Genomic DNA, 23,546 nt, shown 5'->3' with positions numbered 1-23,546 from the left:
ATTCCTGATGTTGATGGTCAAATCAAATTCTGCGCAAGGGTGAGTCAGTCCACTTATTACTCAAGGTTTCCTCAGTATGGAATGCTAGGTTAGTATTATCAGAATCTTTTGAGGAGAACTTGCCTCCTGTGTCTTAGATCTCAGGGGAGCGAAGCTGGACAGTTTTCTGTCAGTTCTGCTAAGTATCCTACCAGAACACATCCCGGTTTGACTGCATTACGGATCTCAAAATGGATTCAAATGTTGCACCGTCATAGCTGACCTTGCCCATGATGCTGGGAGATCACACCGAGCGGCTTCACAGGTAGCCAATTTTATCCAGCAGCGGAGAACAGCTCAAGATAGTATTCCACTCATCTCTCCAACTGCTTATTGCAGTCACATGATCTGATCCCCCTTTATTTTCAATTGAGCTGTTTCCTTCGCTAATGGGCTTGTTACCTTTTGGTGACATACATGCCCCCGGCATCCCCATGTCTCAGGACGTCTGAATGCTCTGGCAAAATGTAACCAGTACTCTCTGGCATACCCAACAGCCTGTTGGACTTGACATCAAGATCTTGGTGCATTTAGAATCTCATTGCTTAGATGGCTATCGTTATTCATGAGAACAGACTGGTTGGCTTCAATGGCAGGCTGTTAGCCTCTGATCAGTCAGTGCTTTCCCCCTCTTGCTTCCCATGTGTTGAGAGCGAAGTATTGTCGATGGTATCAGAAATATGCTCCATTTCCCTTTTGCATTAAGTGTGGGAATACCAAAGAGTGTCTGTTCACTCTGGTCGAGGAACTGTTTGGCATTAAATGGGTTGCCATGTGGAGATGCCAGCGTTGGACTGGAGTGAGCACAGTAATAAGTCTTACAACACCAGGTTAAAGTCCAACAGGTTTGTTTCAAATCACTAGCTTTCAGAGCACTGCTCCTTCCTCGGGTGAACTGAATTAAATGGGTTGGCAGCGGGGCTGACATTGATGACAATGCATTCCTGCTTTGAATGACAGAACTTCAAGGGTTGCTTCCTAACCCTGGTGCACACCGGGGAGTGTGTGTTGATAATTCTGCTCCGAGTCATGTCTGGTGATGATCAGGTCCAGCTGGTGCCAATGGAGCACAGATGTCTCAGGATATGTTTTGGCATGATTTGCTCGGAGAAAGGTGTTGGGTTACACAAAGTTTGTGGAAAGAACAAAGTTCAAGTAGTCTCTGTCCATTCTCATTAATCTTTCCCAGTCCATGATATTCAAGACAGGAGGCCAAGTGGTCAGTGTCCACTCTTGAAGTTGAGTACCCAGTTCTTTTTTTCCCCAATTAAGGGGCAATTTAGCATGGGCAATTCACCTACCCTGCACGTCTTTTTGGGTAGTAGGGGTGAGACCCATGCAGACACAGGGATTGGAGAACCTACAAACCCTACATGGACAGTGACCCGGGGCTGGGATCGAACCCAGGTCCTGGGCGGCGTGGGGCAACAGTCGTAACCACTGCGCCACTGTGCTGCCCAAAATGTTCTGACTTGAGAGATTCTGCTGGTAACAGTGTCAAGCTCTTCAAAGTGGTATGCTATCTCTGCCGTGGAGCAGTGTTGGAGCATAGATACTCATGAGGTTAACTGGCCCTATTTTGAGTTGAGAGGCGGATAGACAGAACACATTCTGAACTTATTTGTGGGGGAGGGATTTTCTGTTATCTAGAATAGCTAGTTCCTTACACAAAGACTACACTTAGCTTACAGGTTTCCTCTGAACTACTCTTCTGCTCTGCCAGGGGAAAATGTAAAATGGGATTTTCCCATATTCTCTCTCTCTTTCCCCCCCCCCCCCCCCCCCCCCCCCACCCCCCCCCCCCCCCCCCAAACCAGCACGGAAGGGCGCCACAATCAGCACGGAAAGGCCACCTGCCACATGGAAAACCTCTCCAACTATCCCAAAACTGCAGTCTCAAGGGAGATCTCCCCCTCCCCACAGCACTGTAGTCTCAGGGGCAATCTGATCCCTCACAGCTATCAAGCCTCCCCCAAAGACACAAGGAGAACCCCTCCCATGGGAGCCCACCCCGGCATAGGTTTGCACTGCCACTGTGCGAGAGCATGTTTCTCTGCGCACCCCCCTTCCCAGTCTGGGGGGAGAAAGAGAGAAAGAAATCCCCTTGACTGATTCACATTTTCAAATAGCTGAGGTATGAATATTCAATGAAAAAGGATCATGTGGTGCGAGTGTTTGCAAATCATATGCAACTATGTTAAAATGTGGGCGGGAACCTTATTACATCATCAGTGAGGGGTGTGAGATGGTGTTCCCCAGCTCTCGCAATGTTTTGTTTTCGCTCCGCCTTTCTCGCTGACGGCTAACGCGGGTGCAAAATCATTCCCGCAAAGCTTTTCATTCAGTTATCCATGGTCTCTTGCACGTGAGCTGTGTCAACATTCGACCTATCGACCACCTGTCAACCCTGTGCACATGGTCTCGATGTTCCAGTTAGGAGAGTGAAGAGTTGGCAGCTTCTTTTCATTTGTTTGCTGGGCACAATGTATTCTGTCAACGTGTTGAGTGTAGACACTATGCACTCATGGAAGCAGAAGGGCCATGGCAGGTCAGCACCTAATTAGTTGGGGCCTGCCTGACCAGAGGTGGGTGATGGCAGACCAGGGCGACACGATGGTCCCTCCCACCGTTGACAGCCTGTAGCACCAGGCTCATGACTTGTAACTGTAGTCTCCCATGTTACATTAACATTCCGTGGTACTGGGCTTAAGCCTGGCAAAGATTTATGGAGACCCTGGGCTGCCCAAGTATCTGGATCCTTTCTCTCAACCTCACCGATTTAGGTCCAAGGGAATACAAACCACTACATTTGTCACCGGCCTTGTTGCAGGAAATGCTAGAAAAATGATGTATTTACACATCAATCTGCCTTTAGACTCCACTCCAGGCTTTTTTGTCAGAATTTACACCCTTAAGCTTTCAACTCACCCGAGATATCCACAAGATAGAGGAGCTGCTTGTCCCCTGCTGAGATTTGGTTATGAGCGCCAGGTCAGAACCTGTGCTGCTGGTCCCGCACGCTGCATGTCTGGGGGCCAAACCTCAGTAACTGCATCATATCGATCTGTTGGACACACTTCTTTGAATGGTTTATGGCCATTATCTATTATGCTGCTCGGCTATTTTTCAATTTAAATGAAGCAGGTACATTCACTATCGTTAACCATTATAAAATGATATCTTACAGTAGATTTCTCTGAGGTTATGGGGCCATCCAATAGATCTTGGAAGTGAGGGTCCAATTCCTGCTGGCAAGAATTAGACTGTTGAGACTGGGTTGTGTTTTTTTTCTGTTTTGGTGGCAATGCAGGCGGCCGTCCTTCTCCAGCTGTCTCCTGACAACTAAAAAGAAGTTGAGTTTAATGCATTATGACTTCAAATGTAACTCCTATTACAAAACAAATATCTGAGTGCTTTACAAGGAGAGGCGAATACTAAGTATGAACAGAGGGGATCTATTGGCAATGCTCCTTTGTAGGAGGGCTTCAACAGTAAAGACACACAAAAATAAAATGCAGGTTATGGAAGTTTGAAATAAAAGGCAAAATCCCTGGAAACTCTCAGCAGGTCATCCAGCATGTGCAATGAAGGTCTACATCAGAAAGCTAACTTCCTGCTCTCTCTCGTTGATGACTGATTGGCTGAGAGATCCCATCATTTCCTGTTTTTGTTTTAATGTTTCAATAGAGGTGGAGAAAAGTAGAAGCAAAACTGAGCAACACTCTGGAGTTGGATGATAGCCCTTTCCATGATGGTTTGAGAGTAAAAAGCTCAGCTCAGTTCCAAACTAAATGGCAAGCATTTGCACTAACCCATTCAACTTGAGGGGACAGTCAGAAAGGTTCCTGGTATCTGAGCCAAAAGCATGTAAAATGAACGAGAGGCAAAAAAGGATGGCTTGTCAACACTGAGCTAAAGGAAGAGGAACACATTAGGCACCTGGGACCATACGTCAATGCGTAGCTCTTTGTTGCACCTTTTCCAGTGCAAGTAATAATATGGCAACCAAACTATGCACAGCATAGGGCTCTTAATGGAAATTAACTAACGTGTTGTATGGGCTCAATTTTCTATCATATGCAGGGCATTCAATTCCACATACCATATAATCAAAAAATTGTTTAGCCTCGTTTACTGCTACCACACACTGAACAGTTTCAATAATTTGCCAACAAATACTCCAACAATTTTAATCTTGTGCTACATTCTGTAGCCTAGTAACTTATCTTATAGTTCCAGGCAGAGTTCCCTCTTCGGGTACAGTCAACTAACAGGGCTCAAATTGCACTCATTTTCGGAATTTGTTTTTGTTCAAGGCTCAAACTCATTTATATAGCTCCAAAATTAAAATCTTCCATTAACCAGAGCAACGTTTAGAACAAAGAAATTATATTAAAAAACCTGTAGTTTTATTAATACGGTTGAAAATCATAGAATTCCTGTAGTGCAGGAGGCGGCCTCTGGCCCATCGAATCTGCACCAACTGTCAGAAAGAGCACTGTACCAGGTCCTCTCCCCGCCCACCCACTCTTATCCCTGTAACCAAACCTGTACATTCCAGGACACTAATAGACAATTTATCATGACCAATCCAGCTAACCTGCACATCTTTGGACTGTGAGTGGAAACCAAAGCACCCGGAGGAAACTTGCATTGACACGGGGAGAATGTGCAAACTCCACAGAGTCACCCAAGGCTGGAATTGAAACCTGGTCCTTGGCGCTGTGAGGCAGCAGTTCTAACCACTGTGCCACCCTAATGGAGTTATCACCAAAAATAAGCATCTTTAATCAGTGTTTTAGTTCACCACCCATGAATAACCTGATTTTAAATAACAAAAGTGTATTGAAAACTATAAAGTAGCATTTATTAGTTACAGTAGTCAATTTTAGTAAATTAAAACCCTTTGTTAAGGGCTCACCAGTTACTTGGCACCTTTAAAAAGGCACTTCATTTTTGCATGTGACATTTCATTTTGTGCAGTTACTTCTGGATAGCACAACTGCAATTAAACCGGACATGCCAGAACTCAGTCGATGTGAAAAAATTATTTTAGCAACCCATTGACATTTGTATGGTGATTCTCTCTTCCCAATATGAAAATGGCAACTATTATGAACAAATGTTATTTTCCTAGACTTTTCTTCTTCTTCTTCAACTGCTTGCATTAAATTAAACTAGATGATTTTGCAGTTGAGAAACAGTGGAATGATTTAAACTTATCCAACAATTTATAGATTTTGGCTATTGTTAGGGCTGATACAGCAGATCTAAAAAAAACAAGTCAGGTCAGGTTAGGTTAAGTCCCACCTTGACAACAGGCAAAGAAAGGTGTTTAACCAAAAAATGGTTAAAGGCTTCGCTACTTGTATTACACATTTGCATTCTTTCTTGAAACAAGCATTATTTCTGTGAAGTCTATTATTTCCTCTGAAAAGAAACAGTGCACCCTTCATACGGGTATAACAAGCTGAGAGCTTCAAGAATCAAACTTTAACCAAAGAGTGCATTGCTTTGTGTTTATCCAGCCAAGTTTGAGATTCATTATGAATGGTAGATGAAAGCAGCTTATTTTACAGTCTGGAGCAGTATTTAATGCTTTAGCCCCAGGCAATCTGCTTAATGATGTACATTGTGCACCGGGCTGCATTATCCTAACTGCCCTCGTTTGCATTTCTTTCCAGCAGCAACACGTTCAGTACGCAAACATGAAAAAAATATAAACTGATATATTCAAATTATATTTTGGTAAGCTGCATCTGCAGAATTGTCATGACCTAAGAAAAATAAATCAGTCAAGTTGGCTGGAAATGGGTCACCTGTTAATTCTAATCAAAGTTAATTTTCGTACACACGATAAAACAAAAGAATTGACCATTTCAAGCCTGCTGTGCACAAGTTATAATTTAAATACTGGACAGCAGAAAATGTGGCTTCCATTTGAAACATTTCATATTTATGTCCAGCTACAATTCAAATGGGGATATATAGAATATATATATTTTATAATTTGAAGCAGGCCAAAATTGTGTCACAAATGGCAGAACCCGAAATTCGATAACCCATGATATTTTGAAGCGTAAAGTAAAATTTGGGAGCGTTAAGTAAAATACCAATTAGTGCTTACCTTGTGTGCAGTTTGGATTTGAGAGTAACTGCTGCAGGTTTCATGATGGAACATTTAGATATGATAGAAAATTCTACCCTTTAAAAAAATAAATTTAGAGTACCCAATTCTTTTTATCCCCCCAAATAAGGGGAAATGTGGCGTGGCCAATTCACCTACCCCGCACATCTTTGGCATGCGAGGGTGACACCCACGCAGACACGGGGAGAATGTGCAAACTCCATATGGACAGTGACCCGGGGCCGTGATCGAATCCGGGTCCTCGGCGTCGTGAGGCAGCAGTGCTAACCACTGTGTAATTGTGCAGCCCAAAAAAATTCTATCCTTGCATTATAAAAAATTAATATGGAATTGATGTCAGCAGGTATCACCAAGTGAAAATAGGTAATTTGAAAACCAGAATGAGTGAAGTAAACCACAGCATTAGGCTCCAAACCCAAACAACCTGAAAACTCACACACAAGTTAGATAAACCGCCTGAACAAGTGTATCAAATAACCAGTATGGGAAACTTACGGAGATGACTCCAGAATAATACTGTTTGCTTGCGTGGAGGAAGGCGATTTGTGGTTGGCAAAGACTTCACTTGATGAAACATGAACTATGTGGTCAACCAAATGTCCTACAGATGATGGTCTCAGACGGCTTCCTTCCTGAGTAAACGTGGAGTTCCGACTTTATTCCAAGAATTTAATTGGCAGTTTCAGTTGCAAAGACAAAAGGAGAACAGAAACTAATTAGGACACATGACCACCAAATTAATTACCACAACATGTATTTTACTAGTTCTCAACTGTGGCAGTATTGTAACAGCTTCCACACAACCCACCTCCAAAATGATCATTCACAAAAATAACTTTTCACACTTAAATTTATATAGAGCATTTTAACATTCTCAGGGTCTACCAAAGCTTGAAGCATTGTCACAATTGTAATATAATAAAACACGTAGAGTTGTTTCTCTGCATTAAGCCACAAACCACTACAAATTGAATTTATAATCCTGCAATTCTACAGCAATGACATTACAAATTTAATGCTTCAGTAGGAAGTGCCATCACACGTAAACTAAAATAATGTGCTGGCCTTCAAAGTTAGCTCCTGATTACTGCTACCAGCAAAAGAAAATGCCTCTGATAGCACCAGAGTGAAAAATAACAGTGAAAAATAAATCTATACTAATAAATGGATTAGTGCTGTTACAATAAAAATAAGCTTATCTGATCATACACAGCTTGCCTCTTGCCTATTTTTTTGAATACCAAGTTCTAAATCTCACCCTTTGTTTGATTCCATCCACTTTTGAACTGAGCTAACTACAAGCATAATTTCATGTTAATGGTTAGAATTAGTCAACATAAAGCTGAATATTTATAATAATATTTATAAACGAGATCTACTTATCGACACAAGAATGGAAATAGTTCATATGAGGTGTTCATTTTGTGAAATTTGTTGGTGTGTTTATGCACAAATGCATGCCTTGTTAGAAATGCGAGGTTACAGTGGACATCATGAGTACATTGTCAAAACAGCCTTTCGAAACAACGTAATGGAGTGAGTGTGCAGGAAGAAATAGGAATGATACTGAGGTGCAATTTGACAGTTTGGGTTCCATTTGAACAACTATTTGGCATTTGGTAATTATACACATTGATCTTTCTCAGTGTGTTGTGATAGATGTGACTGACCTTTTCACAAACTGGAAATGAAAACAGCCAATCCATAGACCAGAAACAGATCACCAAGCATGAAATTTTGCACACATACACACAACAGGGAGGTGCACACACTCATGGGGGCAGACACAGTCTTCTTGTCATTACCCAGAAACTCGCCAGCATGCCGTAGTCAGCACCCTCGAAACACACAAACATGCTACCATCCAGAAGGACAAGGGACAAGTTTCCCTCCAAGCCACATACTTTTCAGACTTGGAAATATATCATCCTTCCTTCACTGTCACTGGGACAACCTCTTGGAACTCCCTCTCTAACAGCATTCTGGGTGCACCTACACCACATGGGCTGCTGTGGTTCAAGAAGGCAACTCACCATCACCTTCTCAAGGACAATTAGGGAAGGGGAATAAATACTGGGCAATCCAATGACACCTACATTCCATAAATCAATTTTTAAAAATCCTGACATTGGATCATTGACTGAATGCTAGTGGATTGAGAAAAGGGAAAATCAGAAAGATAGGTGGTGATCTCCTCATTCCAATCCAGAACTTTTTGAGTTAGTTCTGTAGGATGGCAAGACAAAGTCATGGACACATCCCACCAGCCCAGGGCTGGATCAAATACATTAGGAAAGTCCTTTCAAAATTACTGAGCTGGGAAATAGTCAATAGCTGGCAGAAATCATAAGACAGGAAAAAATATTTTGAAAAAAAATCCATAACTCCCCATAGGCAAAAAAAGTTTTCTTAAGTGCATCTTTTGATCAGAGTTTTATATACTTACAATTCTGTTCAAAGACCTGCCATGAAAAGCCATCTGAACTTTATGTAACTTGGTCTCACTACAAGTGCAATGACATCTCCTGGTTACATTTCCATTTTGAATGTATAAGCCAAGACATCTATTCTTAACAAGGCATGGTTGAATGGCATACTTGGTTCATCGACAGCAATTAATTGTTTTCCACACAAGCATAGGACTGAGAAATGTTCTAAAGATCTTCTGTGCCATATAACATATCACCAAACTCCCTTTCTGCATTGTGATGACCATCGCATTAGCATACACACACACACACACACACCACACTACCCAAGAGTACAGAAATACGAACTCAATTCCAAGCCAGCGTCTTTCCTATATTTAAAGGAATACATGCGCCATCAAGTATACAAAACTAACCAGGACTAAAATGATGTATTTCAATCAAGGTGTTCGATAGCATTGGTTTCTTTAATTATCACATGCAGTGTTAAAGAGAATACAGCTTCATTCACAGAAATCATGCTCCGGTTTACATTGATACAATGTGATAATGAATGGTTGACTTGCTGTTGGTAATTTCCTTTAGCAAGGAGTCAAATCACTCAAAATATAGCATGTAGTTTGATTTGTTCAGATGTTCGTTTGTTTGGCAGCCTTTTGAATTAAACATATATTGAACAACTGTTTTTGGACACATTTGCAGAGACACGATTTTTAAAAAATGTATTGCTTTTGCACTGGAGCTGCAAACAATTTATTGTTTAATCTGGAGCTGACAAAGTATATTGGCTCAGATATTGCAGTCAGTGGTGAACTAATAGTGTCAAGCGCTCTTTATACTTGTACTTGCCCGCAGGCCTTTTACAGGCTTTTACACTGGAACTTGCAGTGATTATATAGAACATACAGCACAGAAAATGGCCATTCAGCCAAGCAGTTCATGCTGGCGTTTATGCTCCACTTGATTACTGATCTACTTCAGCAAGGAGTTCTTCATATCAAGACAGGCTACTCTGTATCTCCTAAACTGATCAGATTGAAGAATCTCTACCAAGGTATGCAGTCTGAACCAGGAAGTACATATTTCAATGGGGAGTCTCTCTGTAAATACAGAGGAGATTTTGGAGGAGCAGGACAACCCTGACTGCAAATTCCAGATTACAGTACTTAACTGTGTATGTGCACTTTCCTGTAAATTGCTGCCCAATTAACTCTTTAAAATGTTGAGCGCTGACTTCCGGTTGCGGCGATGCGGAGCTAAGCCGCACATTTCGGCGGGTCCCGCTAGAACGGACTTTTGGGCTCTCCAGAGGAGCCCCAACAGAAATTTTTCGACGACTTCCCGTGTGGGAAGGTGAGAGCAAGGTTCCCCCTTCCATAGTATATGGAGTGGACCAGAATTGGAGCGGTTAAAAAAAGTGGCTTTGGAGCAGTGAAAGAAACGAGGAAGGAAAAACAAGATGGCGGAGGGCAGAGATCGAGCAGCATGGGGGGCCGGAGCAGCAGGAGTTTCTCAGGCGCTGCGTGGAGGAGCTTAAGAAAGAGGTGCTGCCGCCACTGCTGACGGCGATCGAGGGGCTGAAAGAGACCCAGAAGGCCCAAGGGGTAGAGATCCGAGAGGTGTGGGAAAAAGCCACCGAGAACGAGGACGAGATCTTGGGCCTGGCGGTGAAGATGGAGGCTCACGAGGTGCTGCACAAGAGGTGGGCCGAAAGATTCGAGGACCTGGAGAACAGGTCGAGGAGGAGGAATCTTCGGATTCTGGGTCTCCCTGAAGGGGTGGAGAGGGCCGAGGCGGGGGCGTACGTGAGCACGATGCTCCATTCGCTGATGGGTGCTGAGGCCTCTCCGAGTCCCCTGGAGCTAGATGGGGCTCATCGGGTCCTGGCGAGGAGATCCAAGGCCAACGAGCCGCCAAGGGCGGTAGTGGTGAGGTTTCATCGTTTCGTGGACAGAGAGTGTGTCCTGAGATGGGCCAAGAAGGAGCGGAGCAGTAGATGGGAGAATGCGGTGATCCGAATCTACCAGGACTGGAGCGCGGAGGTGACAAAGAAGAGAGCTGGTTTTAATCGGGCCAAGGCGGTGCTGCATAGGAATGCTGCAGCCAGCACCACTGTGGGTCACATTTCAGGATCGACACCACTACTTTGAAACGCCTCAAGAGGCTGGGACCTTTATCCAAACTGAAAAATTGGACTCAAACTGAGGGTCTGTGGTTGTGGGGGGGGGGGATGTCGATTGTATACAGGGTTTTAATTATGCGCAAGGAATGTTCCATGGGTGGGGCGATGGATGGGGAAGAGATTTGATGGGGAGACTGTGGGAAATGTGGGCGCCGGTGCTGGAGGGAGGGGAGGCCCGGGGATGGGGGAATTGGGATAAGATCGCAACAGGAGCTGCGCCACAGGGGGCGGGGCTGACTCAGGAAAGCGCGGGCTTTTTCCCGCATTAGGGATGGGCGGAGGGGGGGGGGGGGGATGGAGGAGCGCACACCGATTGCTGGTGAGGAGGGGGGGGGGGGGGTCAACGGGAAGGCGGGGGAAGCTGGGGTCAGCAGACTTACGGGAGTGTTATGGGGGGAGCAAAAGAGCTGGACATGGATCTAGCGGGGGGAAGGGGGGAGAAATAGGGTTGCTGCTGCATTGGCCAAGGGGGAACTGAAAACAGAAGAGGTGGTCGGGGCGGGGGTTCCCCGTCTGGGGGACTGGAGGGTGCGGGAGGCGCGGGCACGGGACTGGCTTAAAGCAGGAGATGGCGAGTCGGCGGGGGGGGGGGGGGGGGGGGAGGCCCAATCCGGCTGATAACGTGGAATGTGAGGGGCCTGAATGGGCCGGTTAAGAGGGCCCGCGTGTTCGTGCACTTAAAGGGACTGAAGGCAAACGTGGTCATGCTTCAGGAGACACATTTGAAGGTGGCAGACCAGGTCAGGTTAAGCAAGGGATGTGTAGGACAGGTATTCCATTCGGGGCTGGATGCGAAGAATAGAGGGGTGGCAATACTGGTGGGGAAGCGGGTGTCGTTTGAAGCCAAGAACATAGCAGTGGACAATGGAGGTCGATACGTGATGGTGAGCGGTAGGCTGCAGGGTGGTATTGGTAAATGTATACGCCCCGAACTGGGACGATGCTGGATTTCTGAAGCGTATGCTGGGGCGCATTCCGGACCTGGAGGTAGGAAGCTTGATAATGGGGGGGGGATTTTAACACGGTGTTGGACCCAGCATTAGATCGTTCCAGAAAGAGGCCGGCTGCGGCCAAGGTGCTTAGGGGGTTTATGGACCAGATGGGGGGAGTGGATCCATGGAGATTTGCCAGGCCCCTGGCCAGGGAATTTTCTTTTTTCTCCCACGTACACAAAGCCTACTCCCGGATAGATTTTTTTGTTCTGAGCAGGGCGCTGATCCCGAAAATGGAGGGAACGGAGTATTCGGCCATAGCCATCTCAGACCACGCCCCGCACTGGGTGGAACTGGAGTTGGGAGAGGAGAGGGACCAACGCCCGTTGTGGCATTTGAATGTGGGATTACTGGCAGACGAGGTGGTGTGCGGGAGGGTTCGGGGGTGCATTGAAAGGTATTTGGAGGCCAACGACAACGGGGAGGTTCAGGTGGGGGTAGTATGGGAGGCGCTGAAGGCGGTGGTCAGGGGAGAGTTAATCTCCATCAGGGCTCACAGGGAGAAGAGAGGGGGCAGGGAAAGGGAGAGGTTAGTGGGGGAGATTTTAAGGGTGGACAGGAGATATGCAGAGGCCCCTGAAGAGGGACTACTTGGGGAGAGGCGAAGTCTCCAGACGGAATTTGACCTGTTGACCACAGGGAAGGCAGAGGCACAGTGGAGGAAAGCATAGGGGGCGCGTATGAGTATGGGGAGAAGGCGAGCCGGATGCTGGCACATCAGCTCCGTAAGAGGATGGCACCGAGGGAGATAGGTGGAGTCAAGGATGGAAGAGGAACGACGGTGCGGAGTAAATAAATGAGGCATTTAAGGCCACCAGGGAAGAGGGGATGCGACGATTTTTGGACCAACTGAGGTTCCCGAGGGTGGAGGAGCAGGAGGTGGCTGGTTTGGGGGCGCCAATTGGGTTGGAGGAGCTGATTAAAGGACTGCGGAGCATGCAGGCGGGGAAGGCCCCGGGTCCAGATGGGTTCCCGGTTGAGTACTACAGGAAGTACGTAGACCTGTTAGCCCCGTTGCTGGTGAGGACTTTCAATGAGGCAAGGGAGAGGGGGGGCCCTGCCCCTGACAATGTCTGAGGCGATGATCTCTTTGATCCTGAAGCGGGATAAGGACCCACTGCAATGTGGGTCATATAGGCCGATTTCGTTCCTTAACGTGGATGCTAAGTTGCTGGCAAAAGTGCTGGCTACTTGAGGATTGAGGACTGTGTCCCGGGGGCGATTCACGAGGACCAGACGGGATTTGTAAAGGGCAGGCAGCTAAACACCAATGTGCGGAGGCTCCTAAACGTGATAATGATGCCATCGGTGGAGGGAGAGGCGGAGATAGTGGCAGCTACGGATGCGGAGAAGGCCTTTGACCGAGTAGAGTGGGAGTATCTCTGGGAAGTGTTGCGGAGGTTTGGGTTTGGGGAGGGGTTTATTAGTTGGGTTAAGTTCCTGTATGGTGCCCCGGTGGCGAGTGTGGTTACGAATCGGCAGAGGTCGGAGTATTTTCGGCTGTATCGAGGGACGAGGCAGGGGTGCCCCCTGTCCCCCCTGTTGTGCATTAGCAATTAAACCTTTGGCCATGGCATTAAGGGAGTCCAGGAAATGGAGGGGGGTGGTCCGAGGGGGAGAGGAGCATCAAGTATGCAGACGACCTGTTGCTGTATGTGGCGGATCCAGTGGAGGGGATGGTGGAGGTCATGCAGATCCTAAGGGAGTTTGGGGACTTCTCCGGCTAAGTGAGCTCTTTGTGGTGCATCCAGGGGACCAGGGAAGAGGGATAGACGACCTACCGTTGAGGAGGGCAGAAAGGAGCTTTCGGTACTTGGGGATCCAAATAGCTAGGAGTTGGGGGGCCGTGCATAAACTTAATTTGACGCGGCTGGTGGAGCAGGACTTCAAACGATGGGACATGTTGCCACTCTCACTAGCAGGCAGAGTACAGTCGATTAAAATGATGGTCCTCCCGAGGTTTCTTTTTGTGTTCCAGTGCCTTCTAATTATGATCACCAAGGCCTTTTTTTTAAGAGGGTAGGCAGGAGCATTATGGGTTTTGTGCAGGCAAACAAGACCCCGAGGGTAAGGAGGGGGTTTCTGGAGCGTAGTAGAGATAGAGGAGGGCTGGCGTTGCCGAATCTGGGTGGCTACTATTGGGCAGCCAACGTGGCGATGATCCGTAAGTGGGTGATGGAGGGAGAGGGGGCGGCATGGAAGAGGTTGGAGATGGCGTCCTGCAAAGGAACGAGCCTGGGGGCGCTGGTGACGGCACCGCTGCCGCTCTCGCCGACAAGGTACACCACGAGTTCGGTGGTGGCGGCAACGCTAAAGATCTGGGGGCATTGGAGACGACACAAGGGAGCGATGGAAGCCTCGGTGTGGTCTCCGATCAGAGATAACCATCGGTTTGTCCCAGGAAGGATGGACGGGGGGTTTCAGAGCTGGCATTGGGCAGGGATTAGAAGAATGGGGGACCTGTTCATCGGTGGGACGTTTGGGAGCCTAGGGGCGCTGGAGGAGAAATTTGGGCTACCCCCGGGAAATGCTTTTAGGTACATGCAAGTGAGGGCGTTTGTGAGGCGGCAGGTGAGGGAATTCCCGTTGCTCCCGGCACAGGGGATTCAGGACAGGGTGATTTTGGGTGTATGGGTCGGAGAGGGCAAGGTGTCGGCGATATATCAGGAGATGAAAGAAGAGGAGGCGACTCTGGTAGAGGAGAAAAGGGCAAATGGGAGGAGGAGTTGGGGGAGGAGATTGAAGAGGGTCTGTGGGCTGATGCCCTAAGTAGGGTTAATTCCTCTTCCTCGTGTGCCAGGCTCAGCCTGATACAGTTTAAGGTTATTCACAGAGCGGATATGACAGGGGCGAGGCGGAGTAGGTTCTTTGGGGTGGAGGACAGATGTGGGAGGTGCTCAGGAAGCCCGGTGAATCACGCCCATATGTTCTGGTTGCGCCCGGCACTGGGTGGGTTCTGAAGGGGTGTTGCGAGGACTATGTCTAAGGTGGTGAAAGTCCAGGTCAAGCCAAGTTGGGGGCTAGCACTATTTGGAGTGGCGGACAAGCCGGGAGTGCAGGAGGCGAAAGAGGCCGGTATCCTGGCCTTTGCGTCCCTGGTAGCCCGGTGGAGGATCTTGCTATTGTGGAAAGACGCGAAGGCCCCCATGTGGAAGCCTGGATAAACGACATGACAGGGTTCATCAAGCTGGAGTGGATAAAGTTTGCCTTGAGAGGGTCTGCGCAGGGGTTCTTCAGGCGGTGATGACCGTTCCTAGACTATCTCGCGGAACGTTAAATGGAGGTGGGTCAGCAGCAGCAGCAACCCAGGGAGGGGAGGGGAGGCGTTTCTTTTGGGGGGGGGGGGGGTAGAAGGGAGGGCGGGGAAAGGGTTTTTTCCTAGGGGCACTTGAGAAAGGAAAAACATAAACATATGGGAAAGTCAATATGTCCGGGAGGAACCCATTGTACAAAGTTCTGTATTATGTTGGATTGATATGTTTATGTCTTGCTCTGTGACTTGTCTTTTCTTTTTTGTTCCGTGGGGTGGGGTTTTGAATGGTTGAAAATTTTTGAATAAACATTTTTTTTTTTTAAAATGTTGAGCGCTAATAACATCTGTTATTTTAACCACAAAGTCTGGGCTATTACATTTGTACTTTATTTGCTTATTCATTTACCATTTAATAAAAAAGCAGAAGTGTAACAGGAAAGGGGAACAAACCAAATAATTTGGAATGAGAAAACTAGGGTACTACCTTAAAATAATGAGAAAAATATATGGAGAGCAATTAGAATTGATTAAAATAAGCAAGAACGGGACATGTTTGAATGATGAGGAGGCATGCAGCTACAACTCACGTAGAATTTACGAAAAACTGGTCCCAAATTTGGTTATGAGGTGTAGGGTTACATCTGGAAAAAAAAAGACTGATCACCATTGGACATCAGCAATATTTCCACTGACCAGACAACAATGCTGGATTCCACTGGGTCAGTTAATATGAGACACAAAGGAAAAATACTGCAGATGCTGGAAATCTGAAATTGAGAAATTGCTGGAAATACTCAGGTGTGTCAGGATTTGGGGTGGAAGAAATGGTTAAAATTTCAAGCCAAAGACCTTTCGTTAGGAATTGAACAAGTTAGAGATAAAACAGGTAAGAGGTAAGAGTGTGAAAATGAACAAAAGATCAGTGATAGAGCAGAAGGCAGAGACAAAAGAGATGAGATAGCAATGGTCCAAGTAAAGAAACAAAAGATGTGTCCACTTGAGGTCAAAATACAAACATAGGAATAGGAGCAGAAGTAGCCACCCACCCACTCAGGTCTGCTACGCCATTTAATAATATCAGGCTTATCTGTTTGTGTCGACTGCCTAAGAAGCTTTCTACCTCTGCCTTAAAAATATTCGGTGACCCTGCTTCCACCGCCTTCGGAGATATACAGTTCCAAAGTCGCACAAGCCTCAGAAAGAATTTCTCCTCACCTCTGTTCTATACGGGCGATTTCTTATTTTAAAAAGTGCCACCTAGTTCTGGACTCACCCACAAGAGGAAACATTCTTTCCACATCTACCGTATCAATATCTTTCAGGATCTTACATTGTTCAAGTCACCCCTCACTCTTCTAAACTCCAGTGGAAACAAGCCCAGCTTTTACAACCTATGCTCAGAAGACAACCTGCTCAATGCAGGTATCAATCTAATAAATCTTCTTTAAACTGCCCCCAAAGCAGTTACACAATTCCTTAAATAAGGAGACAAAAACTGCACACAGTATTCCAGTTGCGGTCTCACCAATGCCCCGTACAACTGAAGCAAGACATCCTACTTTAATGTTCAATTTCTCTCGTAATGGATAGCATCCCATTAGCCTTCTTGATTACATGCTGCACCTGCATACTAACGTTTTGTGACTTATGCACCTAGGCATTCTGCCGTCATTCTCCATTTAAGTAATAGATTTTTAATTCTTCCTGCCAGAATAACTTCACACTTTCCCACATTATACTCCATCTGCCACTTCTTTGCCCACTCACTCAATCTATCTAATATCGATCTGCAAATTCCGTATGCCTTCTTCACAACATACTTTCCTATCCATCTTTGTGTCATTTGCAAACTTAGATACCAGGCTTCGCTCCTCTCGTCCAAGTTACTGATGTTAATGTAAGGGGCTTTTCACAGTAACTTCATTGAAGCCTACTTGTGACAATAAGCGATTATCATTAAATTGTGAAACACTGAGGTCCCAGCACAGTGGCACTCCACTTTGTGGCACTCCACTTTGCACATCCTGCCAATCAGAAAGACTAATTTATGCACACTGAGTTCTTGCTGCCAGCAAATCCTCAATCCAGGCCAATATGTTATCTCCTGCACCATGAGCTTTGGTTTTGCAATTACCTTTTCTGTGGCAGCTTATTAAATGCTTTCTGGAAATCCAAGTACCCTGTATCCACAGTTACTCCTTCAAAGGATGCTTGTAAATCCCCTTCTATAAAACCTTGCTGATTATTCCCAATTACCTTGAGCTTGTCTAAGTGCCCAGCTTTAATCTCTTTAATGATCGATTCGAACACGTTCCTCATGTCAGACGTCAAGCTAAGTGGCCTGTAGTTTCCTACTGTCTGCTTCCTGTCATCTTGAATGGAGGATTTATCTTTGCTACTTACCAGATTCTAACAAATTTTGGAAAATTAATACCAACGCATCTGCTATCTCTGGGAATAGCAGAATTATCAACAGCTGGCATGTGAAAAAAATGGAGGCGGGGCTGTGATTTGAAGTCATTGAATTCCAAGTTGAGTCTCGAAGGTTTTAAAATGCATAATCAAAAAGATGAGGTAGCGTTCCTCAGGCCTATGTTGAGCTTCACTGTCATGGGTCTCCTTCACTGCTCCAGAAATGTCAGTGTTGAGTGGGGCGTATGAGAATGGAAATGGCAGCTACTGGAACTTGGGGTTACATTGGCAGTCAAACAGTGGTCACACAATCTGCATTTAGTCTTCCCAATGTGTAGGAGACATAAATCACTTTCATCTGGAAAACGGGAAGGAGTGTTTATAATAATAATAATCTTTATTGTCACAAGTAGGCTTACATTAACACTGCAATGAAGTTACTGTGAAAAGCCCCAAGTCGCCACATTCCAGCCCCTGATCAGGTACACGGAGGGAGAATTTAGAATGTGCAAATTATGGCCCTGGAGGGCGAGAATAATGGAGATGAACAAGCCTTTTTCCTCTGTCCACACCTTAATCTTTCCCAACAGCAACACCATTCTTCTTGCATCACCTTTCGATGCAAGCATAACAGATGCAACACTTGCCCTTTTACCAACTCCCTTCTCATTGTCCAGATGTTCACCTGAAATGTTAACTGTTTCTTTCTCCAGAGATGCCCCTGATATGCTGAATATTGAGTATTTACAATTCTAATTCAACTAACAGCGAAGCTGTCTTCAGTGGAAGTTCAAAGAAATATGTCTCCCTTCCAACAGAGTGGATCAAGGCAGTGTGGGGGGCTGCAGGAGGGGAGCGGTGGAGATGAGAGGAGAGATGGTCAGGAAATAAGTAGGGGGCCATGAGAGAGAGCGTGAAATAGAAGGAACAGCAAGGGACCATTTATATACGAACACGCGAGTTAGGAGCAGGAATAAGTCACTTGACCCTTGGAGGCTGCTCCACCATTCAGTAAGATTCATGGGTCACTGTAACCTCCCACCTACCCGATCATCTTTCACTTCCTGTTAATCAAGAATCTCCAGACTTCTGCCTGGAAAACATTTAAAAAATGTTGCTTCCACTTGCTTTAAAGAAGTGAGCTCCAAAAACCCACTCCCCCCATGATATGCCTTCAATGAACACACGACGAGTGGTGAACGTAACTGAGGCTTTAATAAACTAAATGGAAAGCCTCCTGGCCTCGGATCCCGAACTGAGGCAGCGGTGGAGACTAGCCACCTTTATACCAAGCCCGAGGGGAGGCGGAGCCAGCAGGCAGTAGTTTACCACATTACATATAATACAGTGGCAGTTTACCACAATACACATATAATATACTACAGTGGTTCGGACCCAGCAGGGACAAGCCCAGGCATGGAACAGTACAACAGTACAATACAATACAGTGGTTTACCACATCCAATCCGGTCTTAAATGACAGTCTTAATTTACTTTTACGCAGTGACCCCTCGTTCTAGATTCCCCACAAGTGAAAGCACCCTTTCCACATGCACCTAGTCAACACCCCTCAGAATCCTATATGTTTGAATCAAATTACCTCTTACACTTCTAAACTCCAGCAGATACAAACCTAGCATGTTCAATCTTTCTTCATAAGTCAATCTGCCCATTCCTGGTATTAGTTTAGTAAATCTCCTCTGAACTGCTTCATGTCCCCTTTTAACTTCCTTCGATCTCTTCAGTTTACTTTCCGACATACGTGTCATCAGCAAATTTAGCATCAACACTACCTTCTGTTCCAAATCATTTGTATAAAATTGAAAAATTGAGGCTGTAGCACTGATCTCTGCAGCAACCACTTGTCATATCCTGTCAACCAGAAAAAGACCCATTTATGTCTTCTCTCCCCTTCCCGTTAGCTAGCCAATCTTCTATCCATTCCCATATGCTACCCCCTATAACATGAGCTTTTATTATCCACAATAACCTTTGATGTGGCACTTTATCAAATGCCTTCTGTAAATCCAAGTACAGTGCATCAACTGGTTCAAATGGTAGCACAATGGTTAGTACTGCTGTTTCACAACTCCAGGGTCCCGGTTGGGTCTGTGTGGAGTCTGCACGTTCTCCCCGTGTCTGTGTGGGTAACTTCATTGCAATGTTAATGTAAGCCTACTTGTGACAATCAAGATTATTTAAAAATGTTATGTTAATAAGTTATACCAGTAAAATTAGGCCATTCGTCCCATCGAGGCTGCTCTGCCATACAATCATGGCTGATATATTTCTCATCCCCATTCTCTTCATAACCCCTGATCCCCCTATCAAGAACTTGGCTATCTCTGTCCTAGATACTCAGTGATTTGGCCTATTCGGCCTTCTGCGGCAAAGTGTTCCACAGATTCACCACCCTTTGGCTGAAGAAATTCCTCCTCATCTCAGTTTTAAAGGATCATCCTTTCAGTCTGAGGCTGTGCCCTCAGGTTCTAGATTTTCCTACAAGTGGAAACATCCTCTCTATGTCCACTCTATCCAGGCCTCTCAGTATCCTGTAAGTTTCAATAAGACTCCTCCTTATCCTTCCAAACTCCAACGAGTACGGACCCAGAGTCCTCAACCGTTCCTCATACGACAAGCTCTTCATTCCAGGGATCATTCTTGTGAACCTCCTCTGAACCCTTTCCAAGGCCAGCACATCCTTCCTTAGATACGGGGCCCAAAACTGCTCACAATACTCCAAATGGGGTCTGACCAGAGCCTTTTACAGCCTAAGTACATCTCTGCTCTTGTATTCTGGGCTCTCATGGCGTGAATGCTAATGTTGCATTTGCCTTCCTAACTGCCGACTGAACCTGCACGTTAACCTTAAGAGAATCTTGAACTAGGACTCCTAAGCCCTTTTGTGCTTCTGATTTCCTAAGCCTTTTCCCATTTAGAAAAAAGTCTACATTCTTCCTACCCAAGTGCATAATCTCACTTTTCCACATCGTATTCCATCTGCCATTTCTTTGCTCATTCTCCTAGCCTGTCCAAGTCCTTCTGCAACTGTCCTGCTTCCTCAATACTACCTGTTCCGCTGCATATCATCTGCAAACTAAGCAACAGTGCCTCAGTTCCTTCTTCCAGGTTGTTAATGTATATTGGGAAATGTTGTGGTCCAACACTGATCCGAGGCACACCAGTCGTTACCGGCTGCTATCCTGAAAAACCCCACACTCTGCCTTCTGCCAGTGAGAGGGAGTAGTGTAGTGGTACTATTGCTGGACTGATAATCCAGAGACTCAGAATCACGCTTTGGGAAACTGGGTTCAAATCCCGCCATGGCAGATGGTGAAATTTGAATTCAATAAAAATTTGGAATTAAAAGTCTAGAGAGGTGAATATGAAACCATTGTCGATTGTTGTAAAAATTCATCTGGGTCACGAATGTCCTTTAGGGAAGGAAATCTGTTCTTACCTGGTCTGGTCTACATGTGACTCCAGACCCACAGTAATGTGGTTCATTCTGAAATGCCCTCTCAGGGATGGGCAATAAATGCTGGCCCAGCCAGCGATGCCCACGTCCCATGAACAAAAAAAACAAAAAAATCCTCTATCCGTGAGAGGGGGGAGAGACGAGGGTTGCAATAATGTATGTGATTGGTGTGGCTCAATTAGGAAGCGAGAGGTATCAGTTAACCCTGGAGGGTGGGCCTGGAGGGGCACGTGGCATGTGCTGGCCCAAGAAGGGGTATGGCCGATCAGCAGGGGAGGGGGACGGTGATCCTCCCAACCAGGCTGGTCATGTGGAATGTGCAAGGGCTGAAGGGCCAGTTAAACAGTCACGTGTGGTCATGTACTTTAGGATTCCGAAAACAAATGTGGTGTTTCTGCAGGAGACACGCCTGAAGTTAGGAGAGCAGACGAGGCTGAGGAAGGGATGGGTTGGGCAGTTGATCCACTCGGGGGTGGATATGAAGATGTGGGGAGTGGTGGTGTTGGATAATAAGAGGATGGTGTTTGAGGTGGGGAACATTGTGGCCGATCCGGGGTGTAGATATGTGGTGGTCAGTGGGAAGCAGGAGGGGATGTCAGTGGTTCTGGTTAATGTTTATGCCCCAAATTTGGATAATGTGAATTGTATGAGACGGGTGCTGGTGAGGATTCCAGATTTAGATATGCACCGGTTGATTATAAAGGTGCAGGGAGGGAGGGAAAGAGAGATTATAATACCGTCCTGGATCCGAGTCTGGATCGGTCGAGCTTGAAGTCGTTGAGGAGTCGGCAGTGGCTAGGGAGTTGAAGGGGGAGGAGGCGAGACCCATGGAGATTTGGGAGAACGAGGGCGAAGGAGTTTTCATACACCTCCCATCTACACCGGGTGCTTTCCCGGATCAATTGTTTCATATTAACAATAATAATAATCTTTAGCATCATAAGTAGGCTTACATTAGCACTGCAATGAAGTTACAGTGAAAATCTCCTAGTCGACACATTCAGGCGCCTGTTTGGGTACACTGAAGGAGAATTCAGAATGTCCAAAATACCAAACAGCACGTCTTTCGGGACTTGTGGGAGGAAACCGAAGCACCTGGAGGAAACCCACGCAGACACAGGGAGAACGTGCAGACTCCGCATAGCCGGAAGAGGGGTTGAGGAATTTCCTGGATGAGTTGGAGTTTCCCAAGTTGGAGGAGGGACCCCTGAGGGGGAAAGAGTGGATGAGGCATTTCCCCAAAGTGGAGGAGGAGTGAGTGCAGGAGTCCCAGATTGAGCTGCGGTAAGTGATGGATAGCATGGGGGCGATGCAGGTGGCCCCGGGTCCGGATGGTTATCCAGTGGAGTTTTATAAGTAGTTTGGGGCTATTGCGGGTGAGGGTGCATAATGAGGCGAGGGAAAGGAGGAACTCCCCGCTACTTTGTTGCAGGCTTCTATCTCCGATTCTTAAAAAGGATAAGGACCCAGAACAGTGTGGGTCATCTCACTTGATATGTTGAATGTTGATGCCAAGCAATTGCCGAAGGTGCTTGCACGTGGATTGAGGACGACATGCCGAGGTTGATTGGGGAAGATCAGACAGGTTTTGTGAAAAGAAAGCAGTTGTCGGTGAATGTCTGGAGGTTACTCAATGTGATGCTCACAGGGGGGGGGGGGGGGCAAGAGGTTGAGGTAGTGGTGGCAATAGATGCAGAGAAGGCTTTTGATCGGGTGGAGTGGGTGGATTTGTTAGAGGTGTTGGGGAGGTTCAGGTTCGAACAGGGGCTTGTGGATCGGGTCCGGTGGTATAAGGCACAGTGGCGAGTGTGCGGACGAACCTAGTTGAATTTGGGGTACTTTGGGTTATACCATGGGATGAGGCATGTTGCTTTTGGCCTTGGTGACAGAGCCACTGGCAATGGCACTCTGGATGTTGAGGGATTGAGCATGAGGGGGGGGGGAATGGGGTTGAGTATAGCGTCTCGCTGTATATGGATGATCTATTATTATATGTTTCGGACCAGTTGGGCTGCATGGGGGTAGGGAGGGAATATGGGGGAGTTTGGCCGGTTTTTGGGATATTAATTGATTATGGGAAAGAGTGAGGTGTTCCCGATCAATGCTAGTGGGCAGGAAAGGACGTTAGGGGAGTTGCCGTTTAGGGTGGTGGGATGAGCTTTGGATATCGTTATCCAGGTGGGGCTGAGTTAGGCCCAGCTGCATAGGTTGAACTTGGCCTGATTGATAGAGGGGATGAAGGCAGATTTTAGGAGGTGGGATGTTTTGTCGTCGTCAGTGGCAGGGCAGGTGCAAACAATAAAAATGACAGTGCTGCCTAGGTTTCTGTTGTGTTTCAGAACCTGCCTATCATTGGCCTCAAGTCGTTCTTCAGGAAAGTTAGTGGGTTGATTTTGGGGTTTGTGTGGGCAGGGAAGGCGAGGGCAGGGGGTGGTGTTGCTGAATTTGAGAAATTATTACTGGGCTGCAAACATTGCGATGGTGAGGAAATGGGTCGTGGAGGACAGGTCAGTTTGAGAGTAGGTGGAGGCAGCATCTTGTAGGGGAACGTGCTTGAGGGCTTTGCTGCTGGTGCCTCTGCCGTTTTCACCAGCCAAGTATTCCGTTAGTCCA

The 23,546-nt window shown here is 46.4% G+C and overlaps 1 protein-coding gene across 6 annotated transcripts in view; it reads right to left on the bottom strand.

The window, feature by feature from the left end:
• Positions 1-23,546, bottom strand: part of ptpn4a (protein tyrosine phosphatase non-receptor type 4a) — a 428,661-nt gene that overhangs the window by 88,219 nt on the left and 316,896 nt on the right. For 4 of the 6 annotated variants that reach the window (XM_072470160.1, XM_072470164.1, XM_072470168.1 and 1 more), the window contains 3 exons: positions 15,631-15,684; positions 6,683-6,841; positions 3,225-3,381 (listed from right to left, as the gene is read on the bottom strand). In XM_072470160.1, the coding sequence (XP_072326261.1) occupies positions 3,225-3,381; positions 6,683-6,841; positions 15,631-15,684 (370 nt within the window). The remainder of the gene's footprint in view (positions 1-3,224; positions 3,382-6,682; positions 6,842-15,630; positions 15,685-23,546) is intronic. The other 2 variants (XM_072470166.1, XM_072470175.1) reach the window with 1 other exon arrangement.

The sequence above is a fragment of the Scyliorhinus torazame genome, chromosome 2 (assembly GCF_047496885.1).
Source record: "Scyliorhinus torazame isolate Kashiwa2021f chromosome 2, sScyTor2.1, whole genome shotgun sequence".
NCBI lineage: Eukaryota > Metazoa > Chordata > Chondrichthyes > Carcharhiniformes > Scyliorhinidae > Scyliorhinus > Scyliorhinus torazame.
This window is presented reverse-complemented; position numbering and strand designations above follow the sequence as displayed.